General features: G+C 35.6%; 1 protein-coding gene across 2 annotated transcripts in view; it reads left to right on the forward strand.

Annotated features, from left to right (window-relative positions):
- Window positions 1–14935, forward strand: part of LOC122029995 — an 86095-nt gene extending 71160 nt beyond the window's left edge. For both annotated transcript variants that reach the window (XM_042589146.1, XM_042589145.1), the window contains exons 9-11: window positions 6284–6377; window positions 6481–6635; window positions 14561–14935. In XM_042589146.1, coding sequence (XP_042445080.1) covers window positions 6284–6377; window positions 6481–6635; window positions 14561–14620 — 309 coding nt within the window. In that variant the 3' untranslated portion in view covers window positions 14621–14935. The remainder of the gene's footprint in view (window positions 1–6283; window positions 6378–6480; window positions 6636–14560) is intronic.
- The last annotated feature ends 272 nt before the right edge of the window (window positions 14936–15207 follow it).

Here is a 15207-nt window from a genome sequence, read left to right on the forward strand (position 1 = left end):
TAAAATAATTATCTATTTTTTTGATTTTTCATCTCATCCTTTCTAAGTTATCGAACATGTTAAGCTTATGAGTTTGTGTGAGATGGAGTTAACTTAATCTTAATTTTGAAGTTGATTTTAAGTTTTAAAATATTATCTATGTTTGAATTTTGAAGAATTGTTAAGTTTGAATTATATTAAAGTTGATTTGAATTTAATCAATTTTTTTCTAATTTGAACTGGTTTGATTTAAGTTTGATCAGATTTGATTTAAGTTTGATCTAGTTTGATTAGATTTGATTTGAGTTTGATCTGGTTTGATTTAAGTAAGTTTAATTTGAATTTTGATTTAATTAAGTTTAATTTGATTAAGTTTAATTAAGTTTAATTAAGTTTAATTTGATTAGGTTTAATTAAGTTTAATTAACTAATTTTTATTGTAAACCAATTTCATCTCACCCTTTTCTAGATTGTCAATCAGAGAATCTTATAAGTTTTGTGAGATAGTTAATTTTATCTTCAATTTAAATTAAAATCTAAGGATTGATTTACATTTGAGTTAGACTAAGATTTAACAGTTAGTTAAATAAACATCCATTTAGATAAATAGTTTCCAGGCTGTGGCGAGTCAATAAGCCTTGACTTGACTTTTTAAGTTGAAAATTTTTTCCTCAAGTTGTTGGACTTGAGTTGAAGTTTCAGCTTGAACAGACTCGGTTAAGGGACTTGGGTTTACCACTTCCTTAAGGGTTGTTGTTTTCTTTTGGAGTGACTTGACCTGAATGTTAAATTTTGTCAATTTTCTTGACAGGTAAGAAATTAAATTTTGTAATCTAATTATTGACAGACTTACAGTGGAATCGTCTTCTGAGCTAGATTTGGATTCGTTGCTTTGCTTTGCTCAACTTTGTTCTCGGACTCGATTTCTTATTCAGCTCTGGTTCCGAACTCGGACTCGATTTCGACGACATGAGTTTGTACTAGTAAAGCAAGGAAGCTTGCTTGTTCGTGTTCTTCGTCAGAGTGTTCCAAGGATTCGGTCCATATTGCTTTCAAGGCCTTCCTTCTTTGCTTCTGGTTTGGACCTTCCGACTTGTAGTGCCCCTTCTGATTGCACCCGTAGCACGTCACTTCTGATTTTGGCTTCGTAGTTTGATTCGCACCTGGCTGCCTGCTCTTGCTCTTGGATTGGATCACTTTTTCTTCTTAAGTATTTTCCGAACTAGTTTGACTAGTTCGGTGGTGAACTCCTCATTGTCTTTAGAATCCGATTTAATCTCGGATTTGGGTTCGGGTTGGTACTTAAGCTTCAGCTTCTTGTTTGTGAGTTTCCCTACCAGCAATGCAATACTTTTCTCGACCTTAGTAGTATTAGTTTGTTCGTGATTTTCAAATTCGGAAAATAACTCGTCTAATTTAATTAGTAAAAGATCTTTATAAACTTTGTAAGTATCTACAATGGATGTCAAAGTGTTCCTTGGAAAGACATTCACTACATACCTAATGACGTCGTGGTTCTCCACTTTTTGTCTGATCGTGTGGAGGCCATTCAAAAGATCGTAGATGCAAGTGTATAACTGGCTCGTCGATTCACCTTCTTGTATTTTTATATTATATAATTTATTTAAGATTAAGTCTCGTTTAGATACCTTTGTGTCAGAGGTCCCATCATATAGTTCGATTAATTTTTCCTATAAGTCTTTTGCGCTTGAGAATGGGCCGACTCGGTTCAGCTCTTCTTTTGTCAAGCCACACTGTAAGGTCTGAGTAGTTTTCGCGTCGACCTCGATCTTTTTCATTAGGTGCGGGTCCCAGTTATTGCATGTCACTGGTTTTCTAGTTCCGTCGAGTGATAGTGAAAAGTTGATTTGGATGATTATCTACATTTCAACTTGTGTCTTCAAGTGGTACTCCATCTGGCCTTTCCAGTAACTGAAGTCTGCACCGGAGAAAAGAGGTGGGCGTACGGTGTTGTAGCCTTCTTGGTGGACCATTAGAAGAAATTCTTGCACACAAAAAAGAATGAATGCTCCAAGACTTGGTCTTGGATTAGTAGTGCGTGATAAAAAAAAAGCTAACAAACTTGTGTGATGTTGCACCAACTTCGAGAAGGAAATTTGATTGCGAAGAGAAAAAAAATCTGATCGAAAGGGAAGATAGCATCGATTTCGATCGGCTCTGAAAAATTTAAAAATAGTACCATGAAAAAATTGCTCGAATGATGGTTTCATTGATTCAGAGCAGTCTCGTTTTAATACCAATTATAAGATTGAAAGCACAATAGGGGTGAATAGCGCTCGTGACTTTTTTACGTTTTTCGGAAAACACTCGGAGATAAATGCAGCGGAAATATAGACAAACGAATACAAGCGCTAACACGTGTTGGTTTTACTTGGTTCGAAGCCTATGACAACTCTTACTCCAAGGCCCACACTCGTTGAGTGTTTACTTTAGGCAATTCACTATCAATCCGGAGAATTACAACGACAAGTACAAGTATAATGGAATTATGAAAATTAAACCGACAACCTAGAGAGTTGGAGTTGTGAGCTTTTAGTTATCGGAGTAGCGTTACGGCTTCGTAGACTTATCTTTGGAGCCGTGCGAGATCACTAGAATTGATGTGTTTAAGTTGCTATTCGAGTCCTTTTTTTATAGTTAAGTTGAACCTGATCTGATCCACTAATCTCGGGATCATTGTTTGACTTGACATTGATCGGTCGACCGATCCTCCCTGATCGGTCTATTGATCCTTCTAAATCAAGCCAGCTTCTCGTCTAGATGTTGCCGCTTGTCTTCGTTCGGTCGACCGATCCAGTCGTTCGGTTGATCGAACCTTTGATACTCCCTGGCTTATCTAGTCCGATCAACCCGGTCCGATCAACCCACTGTTTATCCATTGTTCGGTCGATTGAACCCGAGGTTTGGTCGACTGATCCTTTGGTCAAAACTTCACTGCTAATCTCTGGGGTTCGGTCGAATGATCTGGACGTTTGATCGACCGAACAAGGAAAAACCTTAAGTTGTAAAATGTTAGTCTTCCTGCAATACAGAGTTAGAATAATAAGCAAAATATAGTATTTTGACAGTCTCTGGACTGTCCGGTTTTGATTTTCGGATTTCTCGAAAATCCTAGGTCGAACCGATGCCTACTGTTTCCATAACGGGGAACACGTCCTCACCTACTCTTCTTAGGAGAATTTATCTTTTGCCAAACTGATCCTCCAGACTATTTGGACTTTTGCTCAGCGTCTGAGACATCAGAACTTTCCTCTAGAAGTCCGTCCGATCCCCGATCGTCCAGTTTTCTTCCTGGTGTCCGCGACCCCCAAGACTTTCACATAGCATCCTCGATCCTATTATTTCGCCAATGTCCTTGACCCGCTAAGACTTTGTCCAATCCTCTAGACTAGGACTTCGTTGCTTAACCGCTGCTAGGACTTTCCACCTTTTGTTTAGCCTCAACTAGGACTTTCTCTTTGCCTAAGATCACATAGGATTTTCTTGCACACTTAGTTTAACTCGTTAGAATAATAAGAAGCCTTAACTTTGAACCATTTATCATGATCAAAACTTAGGTTCGATCATCTGGTGCTTCCTGCACCAACATAGAACCTTTCCAGCAATGGCTGAAAGAGAGTCATCTACAATTTTAACTTTTTGGTTACTTGGACAAGGTCTATATGAAGAGAAAAGGTTTGACATTCTTGTCATATGATCAGTTGCACCTGAGTCAATGATCTAAGCACGATTAGAATTGACATTAAGGAAGGTTGTTGTCATGCGATTACCTATTTGAGCTATTGAACAAGAGTGCTTTTTTTGAGACTCAAGGAGTTTGTACGGTTCGCCTATTTGTTCCTTGATGAAAGGAAGTACGCTAGGAATAGATTGTCTCTCTTGATCTAAGATAATAGTCTGAAGCGCACGACCTTCACTATTAGTTCTCTTCTTTCGATTTTTGGGCTTCCCATGGATTTTCCAACATGTTTCCTGCGTGTGCCACGGAAGTTTAGAATGGTCACACCATGGCTTTCTAAAACTTTTGTCATCTTTCTTTGCTTCCTCTTGAAAACCTTTAGTAACAACGGCAGAACCTTCCAAACATGAATTAGTAGAGACCAAGGTAGATTTGTTAAGCATAACCATTTGTCGAGCTTATTCTCTTCTGACTTCTGAAAATACTTCACGGATTGTTGGTAGAGGTGTGTTTCCCAAGATTCGACCCCTTCATCTAGATCTTTTTTTAGTCTTGCCAAGAAAATAAACACCCAATCATTCTCTTGCCATTTCATAAAACAAACACTATCATCAACACAATTCCAAATATTATCATAGCATAGATCTAGTTCTTTGCCACAATGTCATCAATTCATTGTATTAGGAAGTCACATCACGTTCCCCTTTCTTTGCTTACCATAGCTTTGATTTTAGGCTAAAAATTTGCGAAGAGTTCTCCAAATTTGAATAAGTGTCTCTAGTTGCCTCTCACATCTCTTTGGCTATAGGTAGGAATATAAATGACTTTCTGATAGGGGGTTCCATAGAATTGACTAACTATGCGATAAGGAGTGAATTTTCAAATTTTCAACCTTTAAATCTGAGGTCTCTATCAGTTGGTTTTATCACTTCTACTATAACATATCCAAGTTTACCTTTCCCTTCTAAAACCAAGCGCACAGTCTATGATCATTGTGTGTAGTTCTTCCCGTTAAGACGTTGAATATTGACTTGGAGTGCATTAGAGAATACTTCAATCGAATCATTGAAAGATACCAGTGGGTTTAAATTTGAGTTGACAGTCATTTCTTCTCCGGACACCATCAAATCTCTACTCGTGGTGCTGGTTAAGGCAATCTTTCATGGATGTTGATTTGTCATAGAAAAAAAACAAACCCTAGAAGGAACCTAGGGCTATGATACTATGAAAAAAATCAGGAAGATTAAAGAAAAAAAACAAGAAGAGGAATTTTTTATTATTCATTTTTAATTAGACATTGCATCAATAAATATAAGATACAAAGTGCTAAAATAGGAGCAAATAAAAGAAAGGAAACATAAGAAATGGAAATTACTAAAATCAATTATTTCCTGATTTCCCAAGATTCTTTCATGATTTTATGTGATTATTATCTCAAAGATTATTTCCTGATATTCAAAGATTATTTCCTAATTTTATGTAATCAGGAGCTCCTAATTTTCCATCATTCTCGGTCACCGTTGCAAATGTCTTTTTTGACTTGAGGGATTAGAATATTATGATGAACAAAGCCACGTCGAGGATGTTGAAATTTCCCTCAATGCAATCACGGCACCTGCGCTCCTTAAACCATGCGGATTCAAGGACGAATTAACCACTCCCCCCTTGCTGGTTCTCATCGATTCGGGAAGTACTCATTGCTTGTTAAACTCATCACTTGCATCTATCTTGGGCTTATCTATTGACAAACGTCTTACGCTCTAGGTGGCAGTAGCTAATGGGCGGCGATTACAATCCAAGGAGTTAAAGCTTGTTATGAGTTTTATCTGGGAAATAACCTAGCATTAGCATAATAGTTTGATAGATCTATTCATTGAACATTTACCTAAAAGTCAACATTAACCGACAACCTAACGCGTAATCCTTATTTTTTTTCATCCGAGCTTAGAACTGACATTGTCGGGTTTAATCATAAGTTGAGAAATAAACAATAATTTAAAATTTTATTATAAAAATATTAAGAGAGATTGGGGTCCCATTTAAAGGGCTATCGATTACTTTATCCCGCAAACAACTAATTCCTAAAATGATTCATTCTACTAAAGTAACTCTATATTATTATTTCATCTTGTCTTCTTTCAAAATACCTACATATTTATTAATACATGGAAATTTTAAACTTCCTATTTAAAATTTTTAAAATTTTTAAAATTAGAAACTTCCTAATTTTAAATCCGATCACTATACATACTGCACCACAATGTATATCATGAACTAAGAATTATTTAACAAAAAAGTATTACAATAAACTTTATCACTGTACAGGCATACTAATTCTACAACTGGTACAATTGCTATGTGTTTCAAACTCACTGTACTACCTATATCTATCGATCCTTGGTTGAATGTGAAGATTTTAACCACACCAAATCCTATGTCAACTAATGTTTGAGATAGGTAACAATTCTGGCATGTTCCTATTGTTGATATCTGCTTCAAAATGCCATGCATGGTTTTTGTTTTTCTTTTGTTACGCATTCAATTACACAACATGATGGAGCAATAGAAGTACAATTATTTACTATCTTGAAACATTTGGTGAAGGTCACTGGTTGTTTGTTAACTGATGCTGCAAAGGCATTGGCTAAGCATGTTAATAGGAGCAAGAATCGATGGTGGGGTGTCTTCCATGGGAGCGGTATGGATCTCTATGCTTGCGCACCATCTTTCTCCTTTGAAGTTTAGCATGCCCACGTTCTCTTTCAATTTCTTTCTGGTTTTCTAATTCCTTTTTATTTTAGATTCCAATAAGAACAAGTTAGCGTTAGCAGTGCTTCACCGTTTGTTGAATGATTGCTGTTGGATGAACATCCACTTAATTCAACCTTATGGATGTGTTTTTGAGATAAGAGTTCCTGAAGGTTTTGGTGCTCGTTGGTCTCATGATGGCTCAAAGGTATTTCTCTTGTCCTTTTTGAATATTGCCCATTTATTAGACCAAATAATCGTTGTGAGGTCTATAATATGTTTTTAAAACCGGAGGTGATTTTTAGTAGCAGTGGACTTAAAAATCTGTAAGTAGGAAAAGAGACTGATTGCCCTAACACAACAAAAGTTTTAGCTATTCTTCTACCTCTTATTGTTAGAGTTAAGAAGATGAAAGGGCACATCTTCTCCTTCATCTTCTAACCCATTCAATTCCTCCATTAATAGAGGAAGAGGAAGAGTCATCTTCTTCTAATATATATGCGTCCAAGCCAAAGAAGACAAGGGGGGCTTGCTGTGTGCGAGGTTTGTGCAATGTCAAAAGAGAAAAGGTTCGCCCCATATGTGAGACGTCTCTGTGCAAGGTTCGTCCGCATGCACAAGATTGTAAAAGGAGAACATCCATTAGAGAGGGATTTGACTCGTGGAATCTTGAAGAACTTTTCGATTCATTCGTAATCGTTCTTCTGACGATAAGTTATTCTTCAATAGCTTCTTCGATCTTCTCTGAGTATCATTGTGAGTTTTTCATTTTGTACAAAAAGAAAAGATCAAGATCTGTGAGTTATATTTTATGTTTCATGCTATTAGAATTAACAATGGTATCAGAGCATTAGTTCTAAAAATTCATAAAACTTACCCCATGTCCATCTCGAAAGAGGGATGCTGTCAGCAACAGTGTCGCTTGCCGACAGAAATATTGTTGTGAACAGTGTTGCGTCCGGTTGAAAAAAATGTGACAGCGTCGCGATTTCCATCGAAGTTGGGTTGCGCATGGTGGAAAGTCGTTGGCGATGTTTTCTTTGGGATCGGCGAGGGCATCTGATTGCCCGAGGATGCACTCGTGGCTGCCAATGCGGCTGTGGGCCGCCTCTCGTTGTTTCTATGCAGGCATACGCCGACGACTACGTTGGGCCAAGGGCGATCGGCGTCCAACGTCGGAAAGGGCAGACAACTACCCTAGGATGTTGGTGGTTGGCTACTGTTGTCTACGATTGTGTTTGTCGCGGTTCGTGAGGCGTGAAGGCGTGCGGCGAAAGCGACGAAGAAGACGAATGGTTTATTCGCGCCTGCACAGTAATTAAAGTTTTTTTTTTGCATAAAAAAGGCAAAAGTTATCTACAGGCACATTTTCTTTATAAAATTAAAACGTAAGAAAACAAAAAAGAAAAATATTATATGGTATATATTATTTAATGGTTCATTAAACTAGATATGTTTTTTATCCTAATCAGACCGTCAGATTAGGTTTTTGACCTAACCCTGGTTTAAATCATTAGTTTATTTAACCAGACCAGTTTTGGCTCAATAAGACCTAGTTCTGGTTTAAATCATTAGTTGGTTTAATCAGATCAATTTGGTCCAATCAGATCAAGAGCTGGTTCAAATCATTAGTTGATTTAAACAGACTAGTTTGACCAGATTAGTTTGGTCTAATCTAACCCAATCTGTGATTTAAACCATTAGTTGGTTTAACTAAACTAATTAAATTTGTTTTAATGGGTCAGACTTAATCCAATAGACATTGGTTTGATCAAATTGACCTGAGTTTGATTAATAAGTTTGAGTTTGACTTAAATGGGTTTACATTAACAGAATAAAGGTAAGGCAGCCCAGTCCAATTAGATTAATTCTAAAGAGGACAATTGACAAAGTTCAAGATCTGGTTTCTTGATCGACCGGTCTAATGGGTCAGTTGACCTAGACTCTTGAAAATCGAGAAAATGTGTTTTTCTTGATTAATAATGTTGGTTCTATGTTTGTATAAATTGAATTAAGCCAGTTTTGTACTAATAAGTTGATTTTGTACTGACTTATTTAATTTACAGATAACACAGACTATTACCACCTTGACTCGTCGCGAAGTGTGACGGAACCAGCTGAAAGACGAAATTTACGAGATTGAATATAACCTAGTTTATGGAGTCAACGAACACATTGAAAGGCTTGATCGATTGTTCTAGATACTTGAACGAGAAAAGTTTCCGGTCCTATACAATTATAGGATCTGGGCTTTGATGCATTCATTGCTGGAGTATCCTAAGGTGGAAGCAGACTATGTATGGGGCGAATCTCATATGCACAGTTGTGTATTGAGCTATTCACCATATGGATCAAGAGGATCACCGAAGAGTTTGAGGAGGATTCACAAGAGGATCCGAATGTTGATCCAATAGAGAATTTTGAAGTTGGTCTACTGGAGTTTGCCTCAAATGAGTCCAGGTTCAAGGGGATTGAGTTGATAGCTGTACTGGTGTTTGTCCTAGTGAGAGTAGTGTTGATCTATCTAGTTTATTAGAGTTCTTTTATTTAGTTTTTGAGTCATGTAATAATTTCTGTCGTTATGTATGAACAGAGTTATTTTATGAAAAGTTTTGTTATGTGTTAACAAACTTAATCATGATTAATTCATATTCAATTCAATGATTAGTTCATGTTTACTTTAATGATTTGTTCATTCGATGATTAACTTATTTGTTGGGATGTATGTAATAGTATTGATCAATGTTGATTTGATTGCACCATACAAATGATGAGTGGAAATATATTTATCACTTGATTTTGTAAATCAACTCAAATTAACATTAAGTCAATAATAAATTGCATGCATGTGAGTTACATTGAATACTAAATAATATGTTTATTTATGTTAGATCATGGCAAATATGAACATCATAGCTAAACTCAATAACAGAGAGAAATTATATGAGGATAATTATAAAATCTGACAGCTCAAGATACAATATATTCTTGAGGGAAAAGAAATTTTTGAGGTTATAACAGGTTGTGGAAGAATCTGTAGATGGTCTCACTGCATAGAATAGATGAGATCTTGATACCTATAAAGCATGGAAGAAGAACTCCACTGCTAAGGGAATATTGATTAGTTAAATGGTGGACGACCTAGTTTTTGAATATGAGTCGTATCTTACGGCTCATGCAGCCTGGGTAACCCTTAAGGAGAAATACAGTGGAGTAAGTCTGAGCAAGATTCGACAGCTGACGATTAAGTTTGACAGCTATAAGAAGCGTCTGAATCTTTCAATGGTTCAACACCTCAGGGAGATATTGAACATGATTCGGGAGCTTAAAACTGCTGGTCATGAGTTGTCCGATGAACAACAAGTTCTAGCAGTTGTTCGTTCCCTTCCAGATTCTTTGGAGACCATGAAACATACCTTAATTCATAGTGAGAGTATAAAGACTTTTATTGACATCTCACGCCATATAGAATTAGAGGCGGAGAGAGTTGAATCCGCAAGGATTTCTGGACTAACTTATGTGGCTATTGGTTCTATTGGATCATCTGGATCCAAGAAAAAGAAACGGTTGAAGTAGGGAAAGGGAAAGAAGAAATAAGTTGCAGTTATGGAACAAGGCCCAATCAAGAAGAAAAGAAAGAAGACTAGATTGAAATAATGTAAGTGTGTCTTATTTTCCTGAGCATTTGTTGCTAGTTCAGTGTTATTAGTTGATGCTTATTCTTTGTGGATTACAGATTCGGGAGCAACCGACCATGTAACTTGGGAGTGAGTTACATTCATAGAGTATTGATGGACACTAGCTGACAACAAATGAATCTATGTAGGAAATAATGCAAGAGTTGAAGTCAAAGAACTCGACACTTGCAAACTCAACCTCCGTGGTAGTAGTATTTTGTTTCTACATGATGTTCTGTATGCTCCTGAAATTCACGGAATCTTGTTTCCGTTACAAGTCTTCTTGATTTAGGTATTGTATTAATTTTTATAGCCGGAGTGTTGAACTTATGATTGACTTAGTATCAATTGGATATGTTTTTTTATCAAATAGTTTTATGGTTCTTGATGTAGAACCAGATGTCAATTGTACTATTGAGGGTTGTTTTTCAAACATTGTTCTAACTAGTGATACAGACATAACTAATAAGGTTTGTCATGCTAGATTAGGGTATATAAGACAAGAATGTATGAATCGGTTGACTAGAGAGGGTTTATTGGGCACTCTGGCTAAGATTCACTTGTCTATCTGTGAGCATTGTCTTGCTGGAAAAGTAACTAGGAAATCATTTGATAAGGTTATAAGAGCTGAATTATCATTGCAATTAATTCATTTGGATATTTGTGGTTCTATTAATGTGAAGGTTAGACATAGAGCTTCCTATTTCATTATATTTATTGATGATTTCTCTCGTTTTGGTTATGTGTATTTGATTTCTCATAAATCAAAAGCATTAGATTGCTTTAATCGTTATTTGCCTTTATAGTCAATTCCATCTAGCCCATATAAACGGTGGACAGGCAGAAAATCAGATTAAGTAATCTGAGACCCTGGGATTTAGCTGTTTATGTTCATGATAGTTCTCACAAGTATGGAAAACTGGGACCTAGGGTAAGAAATGTATATTTATTAGATATCATGAGATCTCTAAAGGTTATGTTTTTATAGGTGAACAACTAGATGAAACCATCTTTGAAATAGATTTGAGATATGCGACTTTTCTCAAACAGAATTCTCAACTAGCGGTGATGTTGATAAAATTGTTTTTTTTTTCAGGAGGATGAGATATTATCAACAAGAGAGATGTCAAAAGAGATACCTGAGTCTAGTTAATCTAGTGGGAGTGATTTGCCAAATCATAAGTTGATTTCTCCACAACCCAACTTAGGAAGAAGTGTTCGTAAGATTAAACCTTGGAAATGGTCGGATATTGAGAATAAAGCATTAATAGCACTCTTAGTTGATGCAATGAACCTCGAACGGTTGAGGAAGCATTAAGATGCTCAGTTAGAGAAAAAAAAGTAAGTTGTAATGGATGAAAAAATGAAGTCAATGAGAAATACTCAAGTTTGGGATTTAGTCCATCTTCTTCTGGGCCGAAGGGCTATTGGGAATAAGTTTATTCTCAAAATCAAGAGGAAAGCAGATGGATCGATTAATCGATACAAAGTTCGACTAGTTGCAAAAGTATATACCCAAATGAAGGGAAGCTGAGTACATCTTAAAAGTGAAGATCATGAAAGATTGATTAAAAAGGCTTTTGGATTGGTATTAAGAGGTTTATATCACTATGATGTTACAATACTTTAATATGTTAAATTGTAACATTGTATCCCAAGGCTCTTGAAGAAATAGTCGAAAAAAATCATATGTCAGTGTTATTGGTAGTTTGATGTGCACTATGTTGTGTACTTATCCTGTTATACGCTATGTTATTGGCTTAGTTAGTCGTTTCCAGTTAAACCTAGGATCGAGACACTATAAAGGGGTGAAGAGGATATTAAAATACCTTAAAAAGGACAACAGATTATTATATCTGTTTCCAAGGATCTATGATAAGCCTGAAGGGCTATACAGATGCAGATTGGGCAAGAGACCTTGATGACAGAAATTCTACATCTGGCTATACCTTCTTGCTAAATGATGGCGTCATCTCATAGAATAGCAAGAAGCAGGCTTATGTAGCCTTGTCAATAATGGAATCTGTGTGGCTCGACTTGTGTAGTCTTGTCGACAATACAAGTTATATGGGTAGGCTTGTGTAGCCTTGTCGACAATGGAAGCTGTGTGACTTGCGCATTAGTTGTGCAATAATCTGTCTGGTTAAAAAGGTTCCTGAATCATTTAAAGATTGTTGAGGATAGTAAGAGTCCTGTTATAGTGTACTATGACAGTCAAGTTGAGGATCTCAAATATCACAGTAAAGGCAAACATATAGAATTAAGCATAATTTTATAAGGGATATTGTGGAAAAAAATGATAATTCTTGAGTATATCTCTACATGTACTATGCTTACAGATCCTTTTATTAAGCTATTGACTAAAGAGTCACTTCAAGGATATGGGAAGTCTTTGTGACTTCGTAAAATGTAACACGTTGTAAAATATCATGATCTATTCAGTGTATATATTGTTACATTTTGGATTTAAGTCTCGATGAGTATGTTGACAGGTTAAGATTGGTCCACTCACATGGACAATCACCTCTATTTGTAAAGTATAAATAGAGGTAAGACCGTTACTTATGGGACAACTTATATAGCTGTAAATAGAGACATACCTATAAGTTAAGGTCGTCTTAATAATTGTGTCAAGATGAGATCATTTATGTAATGATCAGAGTAAATGTATCAATTATTTACTGAATCTGCTTAAGGCCAGATTGAAATTCATATGTTGAATAAGGTGGCAAAAGGCGAATACGCTCACCCTTAGCGTCCCCACCAACCCGTCCCAGAGCTAACACGGAGGAGGAAATCACGGGCGGCTACTAGCCTTCGAAATAGTAACTAACATATAAGGGAGACATTTACCTCGTCTTTGTCGAGATTTGAACTTCAGACCTCATGGTGGCAACAACTCATGTGCTAGCCACTAGATCGTCCTGAGAAAACTTCATATGTTGAATTCAAGATTAGATATTAGGTATGTCTAGATCGAAATCTTTACGATGTTAAAATTAAAAAAAAACATGCGCTCTTTTTAGTAAAGAAAATAATATCGTAGCATGTGATTCATACCACATATGCTATGGTGACAAGAAGGGTAGTAGGAGAATGGATCCCTGCTTACCTACTATATGAGACCTTTAAGATTATAAATTAATTTCAATTTTACTTTAATTGACTATTTAGTTGTCTACTTGAATTTATAATTCTACTACTTTAGCATGTTTCTTATTGGCTATGAATGATTCGGTCTATGGAGCATAATTAGGAAAGCGACTGATTAGAATGAATAGATTCTAGTTAAAAAGGAAGATTAAATAGATTTGCATCTTTTGATGTAATTCATTGGTCGACTCATTTCTGTTATGTATAGAAATGATTTGTGAATATTAAATATGAAACATGCTTTTGATATAAATGAATATTATCTAATTTGGGTAAATAGCAAGACATGGATATTTCGAAGATAATAGTTGTGCTATTAGGAGATTGGATGTTTCCTGGATAACAGATATGTACCGACAGGAGAAAGGCTATGTGTCATTATGTGAATGTCTCTGATTCGTTTTATAGAGCAGCTATGTAAGATGTAACAATCTTCTTAGGAATAATTGCTCAGTGTGCTTGCTGTCGCATGAACCATTTTCCCTAAGTATAGATTGAATATTCTTATTTGGCCTTTGTGACTAATTAGTATTTTGCTCTGATTTTTATGACTTGATTACAATATAGTTTATGTGACTTACATGGTCTTTGTAACTAGATGACCTTTATGAACTGACTTGGATGAGTCGAAGATGTTAGAGTTGAGAAGATGAAAGGACACCTCTTTCCCTTCATCTTTTAGCCCATTCAATTTCTCCATTAATAGAGGAAGAGAAAGAGTCATCTTCCTCTAATATATATGCATCCAAGTCAAAGAAGATAAGGGGGGCTTACTGTGTGCGATGTTTGTGCAATGTCAAAAGAGAAAGGGTTCGTCCCATATGTGAAAGGTCTCTATACGATTGTAAGAGGAGAACATCCATTAGAAAGGGATTTAGCTCGTGGAATTTTGAAGAGCTTTTCGATTCATTCGTGATCGTTCTTCCGAAAGTAAGTTATTCTTCGATATCTTCTTTCATATTTTTCTCCGAGTATTACTATGAGTTTTTTGTTTTTGTATGAAAATTGAAGATCAAGATGTATTACGTGAATTCTATTTTATATTTCATGCGATTAGAATTAACACTTATTATATAATTAAGCCTTGTTTTACTGTTTTACTTATTGTAATTTTCTATACAATTGTACCAATTCCTTTTTCATGAACGTACAATGGAAAATCTACTTATGTGTAATGTTACACGCATGGCGATAGTTGTATGATTTGTGTCATGATTATTTTTCGGCAATGCATCTGCATCTTAAGTCTCTACATTATCTTCCTCTTTTTTTTTTCTTTTTTTTTTTTGTTCTCGGGTTGCAGTTCATTGGATTTCTGGAACCGTATACTGAAGACGGCTTCTCAAATCGGTGGCAACATTAAGCCTTATTTCACTATTTGGTGCTTACGCTTCAGCTTTCCAGCATCTGCGAATCATATCTGTTTGAAATGGAAAGAGGGTTTCATTGTTAACTAGCTTGCACCTACCCGGCATGGTGCTCAGTATTTACTAAATTAGAATGGTGCATGCATTGAAGAGGTAACAGCATTGAAGGAAGGGGTAACAGTTATCGAACTAGACCTTGTTCATCTCTTTTCTCATATTTATGTACCTAGATGAATCGATAAAATGTTTTTTAAGGTTATTATCCTGAATAAAATATCTATTTATATAGGATATTGATGGAAGAAAAACTATGAGAAATGTATTTAAAATAATATAGATATGTTCTTAGGAGATGGTGATAAAAATATATATTAATCAAGAAAGCAGGTTAACAATGATAAAATTAAATAATAATTATTTAAATATAGATTATATAATAGGGATTGACTCGGCCATATTTAATAGGATAAAAGTTTGATTATTATTGTTGTATAGATATAAAATATAGAATTCTATTAAATATTTAATTAGACCCTTTTTATTTATTTATTTTATTTTGAAGGCAAATTGTATTATAAATTAT

This window comes from Zingiber officinale, chromosome 10B (genome assembly GCF_018446385.1).
Source record: "Zingiber officinale cultivar Zhangliang chromosome 10B, Zo_v1.1, whole genome shotgun sequence".
NCBI classification, from domain to species: domain Eukaryota; kingdom Viridiplantae; phylum Streptophyta; class Magnoliopsida; order Zingiberales; family Zingiberaceae; genus Zingiber; species Zingiber officinale.